The 9,813-nt window shown below is 36.5% G+C and overlaps 1 protein-coding gene across 2 annotated transcripts in view; it reads left to right on the top strand.

Annotated features, from left to right (window-relative positions):
* Exoc6b (exocyst complex component 6B) overlaps window positions 1-9,813 on the top strand; it is a 472,818-nt gene that overhangs the window by 84,054 nt on the left and 378,951 nt on the right. For both annotated transcript variants that reach the window (XM_031382365.1, XM_031382364.1), the window contains exon 6: window positions 1,625-1,829. In XM_031382365.1, coding sequence (XP_031238225.1) covers window positions 1,625-1,829 — 205 coding nt within the window. The remainder of the gene's footprint in view (window positions 1-1,624; window positions 1,830-9,813) is intronic.

The following is a 9,813-nucleotide window of genomic DNA, read 5'->3' as shown; positions in this document are numbered from 1 at the left end:
AACTTTATGAGGTCCCATTTGTCAATTCTTGATCTTAGAGCAGAAGCTATTGGCGTTCTCTTCATGACTTCTTTCACTTTTAACCTATTTGTGCTTTTCAATCTAAAGTATGCTTCTTGTATCTAAAATGTTTATGCCTTTTAAAATCCCACATTGAGACATTTGTTTAGTTGGAATTTATAGTCCTTTAATAGTTAATATAATTAGGGTTGAATTTTTCTGTTTTATAGTTTTTTCTGTCTCATTGGTTTCTGTTCCTTCTACTTGTTTTGTTTTAAATATATTGGAGTATATGCTTTTATTTTTTATTGATTTGAAAATATTAAAACATTTTTTTAGATTCATTTACTTTATGTGTTTGAATATTTTGCTTGCATGTATGTATATATACCATGTGTGTACAGTTCCTGAGGTGACCAAAAGAGAGTGCTATGTCCCTGGAACTGGAGTTATAGATGATTGTAAGTGGTTATGTATTTGCTGGGACCTGAACCCCAGTACTCTGTAAGAGTTTCTAGTCCTCTTAACCACTGATGCATCTTTTTAACCTATTTCAAATATTTTTCGATTTGCTTTCTTGGAGTTTGCTATATGAACACTTATGTGCATCTCAGTTTAAAGTCTTTGCCTATTCCACTTTGATATATATATATATATATATATACTGCTAGCTTTGTTTTAGTAGCTCAGTTTTTCTTTCTTGTTTCCTGTTACATATTTTTGATTTTCATATATTTTATGAGCCCATATACCATTAAATTAGTACTTTAAAAACATTTTTTCAAAGAAGTTAAGGAATTTAATTATTTTAAATTAAATTTTTTTCATTTTAGCACATATTTATTTACTTTACCACTATATATATTTTCCATCCTTTGCTCCAAATATGTTTTGTTTTAATATCAATGATGGTTTTTCAGAAGACAAGCTTCCCAGGGGAACTACAAGTAAGGTAATGGAAGTACTGTGGGCAAGGCTGGTAGCAGCCCTTCTGTGGAACAGTTCCATTAATTTCCCTGAAACCCTGTTTTGTGTTAATGTGGATACTTTTGTCATACATGTATGTGTGTGTACACAACACACACAAACACATGCATATGATTTTCCAAGTTTGTCTTTTTACCTTCAGTAGAAGTCTTCTTGGAGTATTTCAGTTTGTAGAATGGCCTTTTGATATTGAGATTATTTTAAAAATTATATGTGATAAATTTCATTGGTATTCATGATTATTTGTTTTTTGGATGTTTTTTGATTTTATATTAGTCTTTAAAGCATATATTAATTTTTATTTTTTTGTTTTTGTTTTTTTTTTTTTTGTTTTTTTTTTTTTTGTTTTTTTGAGACAGGGTTTCTCTGTATAGCCCTGGCTGTCCTGGAGCTCACTCTGTAGACCAGGCTGGCCTCGAACTCAGAAATCCACCTGCCTCTGCCTCCCAAGTGCTGGGATTAAAGGCGTGCGCCACCACGCCCGGCTTAATTTTTAATCTTTAAGAAAACTTTATTAAAACACTACATTAGATTTGTCCTAATGTACAATGAAAGCTAATCGAGGTTAGATCTTTTTTTCTCGAGTTAATGTATTTGTCCGTCCCAGAAAGACTGAGGTGGCTGGTTTCTTTTGTAGGCATTATCCTGCACTGAAGACACTGGAGCATCTGGAACACACCTATCTGCCTCAAGTGAGCCACTATCGATTCTGTAAGGTGATGGTGGACAACATCCCCAAGCTTCGGGAAGAAATAAAGGATGTTTCTATGTCTGATCTCAAAGACTTTCTGGAGAGCATCCGCAAACATTCAGACAAAATTGGAGAGACTGCCATGAAGCAAGTAGGTCCTTGGTTTGTGATAGGTTGGCCTGTTGGCTCAGCAAATATTTGGTTATATACAGAGTTCTCCTTGGCAAGTGTGTTATTACTTCTTATCTCATTTTAGGAAGGTCCTTCATAAATGGAAATGTTATTATCAGAGTGATGAGTTGTGTTGTTCACACTCTGACTATTGAGTAGACAGTGACTGATGGTGGTGGTTTTTCTCAGAGAGAATTCAGCTTGACTTTGTATAGTATTTAGCGTCCAAAGTCTTAACACTTTCCTTCTAGTAAACAACATGGATTGTGTTGCATATACCTTTGATTGATTACTGTTAGGAAGATGGCTTGTCTGTGTAAATATTTCTGATATTGATGCATGTTAGTGACAGAAAGATCTGTTGTAGACTGTTGGTTGTGATTGCACCTAAATTCACTAAATGTGTTATGAATATTTATTTTCTTTAAATATTTTCATCTCCAAGTCTGTAATGCCATGAGGATTGCCTTTTGTCATTGCCAATGAAGAACAGTAATGATTTTCAGTAACACTTCCTCTTGAAATTTAAGTCACATTGTTGTAATAAAGATGCTTTCGTGTATTTGATGATGCAGCCTACAACATAGATTTTAATTATTTATGGAAAGTGTTTTATGGTTTTGTAAACAAGTGTTTTCAAGTAGATTTGTATTATAGAGTGGGGAACAAGACACAGCAGATCACATCTGGAAGCCTTACTTTAGGGCTAAGCTAGTATTGTTAGGCATAGTTCAGATGTCTATTTGATACTACAGAAGAGATCTGCCAATTATTTTTTATAAGACAGTTTTAAAAATCTCCTTTTAAATTTTATTAGTGTTCTACTTTAAAATGTGACAAGTGTAGGCTACACTCTTTTTGTCTCAGCTCTTGTGTGCTAGGACTACGGGCCTGTGCTGACAGTTCTTAGTGCTGGACCCCAAAGCTGGCTTTATAAAGGTTGCTTTCTCCAGGCCTCTGCTAGACAAATTTACTTGCCTTTGCTAAAAGAGAGTTCTATTATGAATATAGTCACTTCATTTAATTTGGGATTAGCTCATCTTATTCCTTAAGTATCTGAAGAAGTGAATGCCCAGGGAAGGGAAGAGACTTGCTTAAATGCAAGCAACTTGTGAAGGTCAGACCCTGTAATAGGATTCAAATAAAGTTGCAATGGATATGCTGACCATGGCACTCAGTCTTTATAAACTGTTAGCTAGTTTATTTTTATTCCACAAAGAAACAGTGAAGAAATCTTTTTATGAATTCAGTACTTTTAACTACTACAAGTTTTCATATTGGAAATGTCTTAGTGCATGAATTGTTATTCTGTGCATGCTTGCTTGCGTGCATAAGGTTGTTGTTTGCTTTGTGTTTTGAGACAGTCCTCACTAATAATAGTCCTGACTGTCCTGCTGCCTGGTATATAGACCAGTCTGGCCTCAAACTCAGAGATACAAGCCTTCAAAGTGCTTGCATGAAAGGTGTGTGCCACCACGATCAGCTCTGTATGTTTTTGTTTGTTTGTTTTTGTTTTTTGTTTTTGTTAAAATACAAATAATTGGTTCCTTAAAAGTATCTTCTCATATGTGTTATAATCCTTTATTCTCGTTTCTGCCCCTTTTGACAGTCATTCTCTATACTCCAATCTTTGTGTAGCTTATTCCCCTACCCCTCTGTTAGCCCTCCTTTGAATTTTATCCTGTCCATTTATCTTGATGGTCTTCTTGCCTTCTTCCTGGGCTAACCTAATGTGTATTTTATAGTCACATGTTGTAACTTGAAGTGATTTTTAAAAAATTTTTTTACTTCTCTGCTAATTTTCTACTGGTTTCATTTTGAAACTGATTTCTGGAACTTTGTTATTGGAATCAATTCATGTGTGTATGGGGGGGAGGCATTTCTATATTTCTTATTTTGATTAGCTTGCCTTAGGCTTTGTAGGCCTGAATGAAATTTGTGAGTAGGCATTTTTTGCTAGGTTGATTTCAATTGTGAGGCCCTTTCACTGAGAGAAGGATTTGCTCACTTTTAAGATTCTGTCTTGTCCTTGTCAAATTATATGGTTTTATAACTGATGTTAAGAAAAGAAGCTATCCTCTGTTTCTATTTAGTGTTTTTATGGGATTCCTGAGTGTATGAATGTGTAGTTCTCTGATTCTGATGACTTCTCTTGGGCTCTTTTCTTTCTATTCGTTTTGTTCAATTCCAATGTGTTAGTTTTTGTCTTATTTTATTGTATTATTAAAAAAAGAAAAAATATGCACACATGAAAGGAATCTAAATAGAGTCATTAAATAATGGGGAGACAATGCCTCAACTGAACATTTTATGCCACCAACTGAAATCTCCAGTTCCAGGATTGGGTTACATCTAGTTGAGTCATTGGCTAAAGGGGCTCCATGGAAACCCCCAGCTATCTTAGGCTATTGCCCAGACTATTGGTTGTTTCCCACAAACTGGTGGTAAGGCCCTGTTACTGAAGACAACACTTAATGTATCTCATTGAGCATGGAGAAGTCAAGCTTGTGCTTAGAGGCTTTACCTACACTGACTAGTGTTCATATATTAAAAGGTATGTTGCATGCTACTAGAGGAAAAAGGCAATCAACCAACTCTGCTCTAAACCTTACTACCTATAACAATGGCCTTTCTGCAAGATGTGTAATAGTGGTACAAATGTGGGAGTAAACAACCACCCTCCGGTTTGATGTAAAGTTCACTCCCTGAGATGGAACCAAGACTTGATACTGCTTAGGTGGCCAAGAACCTGAAACTAGATGGGGCATGGACCTAGGAGGAAAACCAAATACTATTACTTTGCTAAAGATACACAGCAAAAAAAATAATGATGATATTCTACTTTGTTTAGCTATATTAGAGAACCTTCTTGAATTAGAAAGGAACTAACACAGAGACCCACAACTGGACAATGTCAGAGTGAACCCATAGTCCTAAATGGAATATTTTCCTCTCAAGGATCTATGCAGAAGAGTAGGCAGAAAGATTGCAAGAGCAAGATGCGTTGGATAACTCAAAGGAAACAGTGTCTCCCCGAGCTGTGCATACTGCTATGGCCCTCGCTCATTCCTACGTGTGTCAGTTATGTTGTGTACTTACTTGCAAAGGAGGCATTACTTCTCTCCAATGGAGTCTCATTAGGTATAGTCACCAGACTTTAGGGTAGGCTCCATTCTTAGTTGGACAACACAAAATGATATTTTTGGAGACTTTTTAATCTCATATTTCTTTGGGCATATATTCGCCTCATTTGGTCCTTTGATTGTTTTTTCTTTTTTCCATTTTGTTTCCAAATTTTGTGTTTTTATGGCAGTTTGGTGTGTGTGTGTGTATGTGTGTGTGTGTGTGTGTGTGTGTGTGTGTGTGTTTGTTTGTTTTTTAAAGAAAGAAAGAGAAAGGGCCTGGAGTTAGGTGGTGAGGAGTTGGGGAGATCTGTTGAGGAGCTGAAGGAGGGGACATCAGATTATATTATATGAAGTTTTTTTCAATAAAAATGTAAAAAAAAAATGAAAAGGACCTGGTAACCTATAAAAAAGAAGGTACCTAGGGATTTTTTTTTTTTATAGAATTGAAGAAAAATTTTAAAAAGATTTATTTACTTAATGTATATGTGTATACTGTAGCTGTCTTCAGACACACCAGAAGAGGGCATCAGATCTTGCTACAGATGGTTGTGAGGCACCATGTGGTTGCTGGGAGTTGCACTCAGAACTTCTGGAAGAGCAGCTAGTGCTCTTAACCGCTGAGCCATTTCTCCATTCCTGGGATTTTTTTTAAAATTAACTTTTGAAAATTGCTTTTATACAACAATGAGTTTCATTGTGATATTTCCATACATGCATAAAATGTGTTGATTGTATTCAGTTCCCTGTACTCCCTCTTGTCACCTCCCATTCTCAATCTCCTTCCTTTCCACAAATAGTCTACCTTCTACTTTGATATTCATTAGACTTTTTTCCAGGCTCATGAACACCTCACCAGTGGTGTTATACTCCAGAAGAGAATATCTTTCCTTTCCCTGGCAACCATTAGCTGCCTATAGATCCTCAGGGAGGGCTGGGCCTTTGAGTCCAACTCCTTAGTAACTGTTTTCCAGAATTGACCTCGGGAAAGGATTAGTGGTCACCATGATTCTTTCAACCGTTGACTTCTTTGGCTAAGTTTGACTATAACAAAATGAGTCTTTGATTTATTGTATAGAACATCTTTAGGTTTAGTTCTGGCACAGTACTCTCCTGAGTTCATATAGGTTATGTAATGATCATCATGCTTGTATTGTTGAAATATCCTTTGTGCTGGATTCTAAGCAGAACATACACAGAGTAAACCCTTTGGAGCCAAAGAAATTGGTCAAGTGTTCTTAGATTTACTTTCTATTCATCTAGCTTTTGGTCCTTATGATTTTGGCATATAATTTGGGAATGGTTTAAAATACTTTAAAAGTAATTGATCTTCCTCTCAGTTAAAAGCCTCCCAAAAGAAATTAACCTGGCCAACATTGTTCATTTCACAAAGCACAAGACTTTGATACTAATCATGTGTGTGTCAGAGAGAAGGGAGATAACTTTAAAATTCATCAGTCTGTCAAGCCACTTGAGATGCTGAGTGTGATTAGCCATTACAATAAACAGTGTGGGGCTGGAGAGACATCTCTACTAGTAAAGTACCTGCAAACAGATGTGAAGAAGTGAGTTTAGATCCCTAATTCCCATGTGAAGGCTGGTCGTTACCATGGAGGGAGAGGCCGAAGGACACTGGAGCTTACCTTCCAGATAATTTAGTGAATTAGTGAGCTCCAGGTTCAGTGGAGACCCAGCCTCAAAAATTAGGCCTGAAGAAGACACCTGATGTCAACTTCTGGTCTCCACATGCAGGAATGTGTTTGCATATTCATCCGCAGACACACATGCACACGTGTATACTCACACAAAGCTAAAGCAAGGTGATGGATCTGTTTGAAAATAGAGAAAATAGTACTTGTAGAAATTGGAGTGGCCTCTCTTTGTAGAGTACTCAGCATGTCTGGAAGGGAAGTAAATTGGAGAACCTTTGTTTTTTTGAAAAGTTTTATGGTGATGATTGTTAATCTATATTCTGTGGTGTGGCTCACTCCATGGAAAAAAGTAGATTTTTAAATCACAGAGGTTGCTTGTAGAATACTGGATGACAAAGGGAGTCTGAGGCAGGTATTTAGAGTCGGGGGAACCTGCAGAAGTGTAGCTGAAGGTGCTACTCATTACTGGCAGTCTCTGGAAGATGTGTGTTCCTTTTCTGTCCTTTCAGAATGTAGTGCAGTGCTTTGTGCTAAGGAGTTGAAGGAGCACTTGTTTTCTCATATATATACATTGGGGAATGGGATGGTGAGAAACTGAAGATCATTTAAGGAAAAGATTTTCATGGAGTTTATAAATTTTATATTCATAATATAAATACAGTTATAAATTCATAAATATTATTTTATGGATATTATTAAAGTTTTATTATTTTTCTGCATAAGTGATTAATTTGTTGTTGATCTATAAAAATATTTCAACTTTTAAAAATTTTTTTTTTGTTGTTGTTGTTTTTTGAGACAGGGTTTCTCTGTGTAGCTGTGGCTGTCCTGGAACTCATTCTATAGACCAGGTTGGCCTTGAACTCAGAAATCCACCTGCCTCTGCCTCCCAAGTGCTGGGAATAAAGGCGTGCACCGCCACTGCCTGGTTGTATTTCAGCTTTTATATCTGAAGATGTAGTATAACTTGACTCTTAGGCGTTTTTCAGTTAGCTATAGTTTGATAATTGTGTCTGTGTTTTATGTACCAGAGATTAAAAAAAAAGAACCCTAGTTATTTGGTTATTTTTAAATCTATAATTTCTGAGTTTATTTTGTCATTATTAAAAATATGTGTATATATATAGATATGTACACATGAGTATAGGTGCCTGCAGAGTCTAAACATATGCTAGGAACTGAAGTCAGATCAACATAACTGCACTAGTAATAGCAACTCTTAACTGCAGAAACATCTCTCCAGCCTCATAGGTCCGTAGTTCTTAATGACACATTAAGTCCATTCTCATTCTATAGAACTATTACCACCACCTTTTCCATAACCTTTTAACTTTTCCATACTGAAATTCTATAAGTAATGGGCTTTGAACTTATAATTTATGCCCAATCCTGATTGAATAAATGAAATCTTTGATTTATGTTTAGGAATTCATTGTGCTTCCTTTGCAGAGAAGAAAAAGAAGCAAAGAAAATGCATAATTCATATGTGTTAAACCTTCTCAGTTTCAGCACCAGATGTACATGAGGGGGCACAGTAAAGAAACTGCCAACATGACTGCTCCAGTACTAGGGGAAGGGTTTTATTGTGAATAGGAGAGAAAAGATATCTAGAGGTATCTGGTAGAGTCCAGATCAGAGAGAAAGATAATCAGACTGGTCATGACTAGAGCTATCTGTGTAAGAGATCCGAGAACAAGGAGAGCATAGTGGGATGTATAGTGTAGATAGTGAAATAGCAAAAGGTAGAAAACAAAGCGTAGTGAGAGAATTGATCTACAGATCTGTATATCTGTGTCTGTCTCTGTACAACATCTATCATAGCTCTCTCTCATCTATCAGTCATCTGACTTTCATCTGTCTATCATCTGTCTATGTAGACAGGGGTAGAAAATTATGTGGATTACAAGGGGGATGAGTAGCTTGGGGAAGGGAAGGGCCGGGATGCTAGAGTGAACTCTGAAGTGTATACCAGGTACTTAAGATACTGCAGGATCATGGAGGCCGCCTTGGGCTTTGATATGTTGATAGGTGCCAGAGGTCCCTTTTGCCAGAGGTAAGAGAAATGACTCCTTTTGGCTGATGGGAACTGAATTCACAAGTTCCTGAGGAGTGCTGGTTTTTCTAATAGAAATCTCTCTGTAGTCCAGCTTGAGCTCATTTCTGGATATACAGAGTTCCTGAAACTTAACAATATGACAATGTTTTAGTAAGTGGATTGCTTCTAATTTTAAAGGTACGTTTTCTGTTTAAGTTCATTAAGGAATATTTGTTCAGGAGTAAAGATGGGATTCTTTTTTTTTTTTTTTTACTCAAAGTTTTTCTAGTCTTGTTGGTTGAAGCAGCTTTCTTTGTCTTTTTGTTCTTTGTATGTAACAGAAAGGTATATTTTTACGGCTGGGGAGATGCTTTGGCAGTAAATGATACATGCTGCTCATGCAGAGGACTGGCCAGGGTTTAGCTTCCAGAACCCACATGGCTCATCACGATCTGTAAGTTTAGTTATAGGGAATCTGACCCCATCTCCTGACATCTGTGAGCACATGGTATGAATGTAGTATACATACATCTATGTAGACAAAACACTTATAAACATAAAATGAAAAGGAATAAGCTTTTTTTTTTTTTTTTTGAGGTAGGATTTCATAGAGATCCCCCTGCCTCAGCCTTACCAGTACTAGGATTAAAGGTGTATTTCATCACTCCTGGCTATAGCTTAGATTTTATGTAAAGGCTTTAAAGGTTGCCAGTTAAGGGCTGTTTTGAACCATGGTGATCTTATTCTATTTTTGAGAGCTGTACTGCTCTTTCAGGATGAGAATTTTATCTGGTACTATATAATCTGAGGATGAAGGGTTTCTCTTTTTTACTACTTACTTCTTTTACTTAGGGTAAAATCTGTTACTAATTTGGACCTTTCTTTTCTAAGTAGTTCATCAAGCAGATGTCAGGAAACAGTACAGCTTTCATCCCAAAACAGTAAGTTCAGCTCTTTGCAGTTGTTAAGAATGCAGATCTCCCAGATGCCCCATGAAGGACAAGGATTTGATGGCCTGATTGTTTGACTGTCGCCCTCTTACTTTCTTAGTAAATCCTTAAGTAATCTGTTCTTTTAATATTGCAGAAGGAAGGAATGAAATGTCTACCTTTTGGTCTTCCTTCTTCTTGAGTTCCTTGTGGAATGTGGGTTGTT

This window comes from Mastomys coucha, unplaced genomic scaffold, assembly GCF_008632895.1.
Source record: "Mastomys coucha isolate ucsf_1 unplaced genomic scaffold, UCSF_Mcou_1 pScaffold20, whole genome shotgun sequence".
Classification (NCBI taxonomy): domain Eukaryota; kingdom Metazoa; phylum Chordata; class Mammalia; order Rodentia; family Muridae; genus Mastomys; species Mastomys coucha.
The sequence above is the reverse complement of the archived record's forward strand: the minus strand, read 5'-3'. Positions and strand labels throughout refer to the sequence as shown.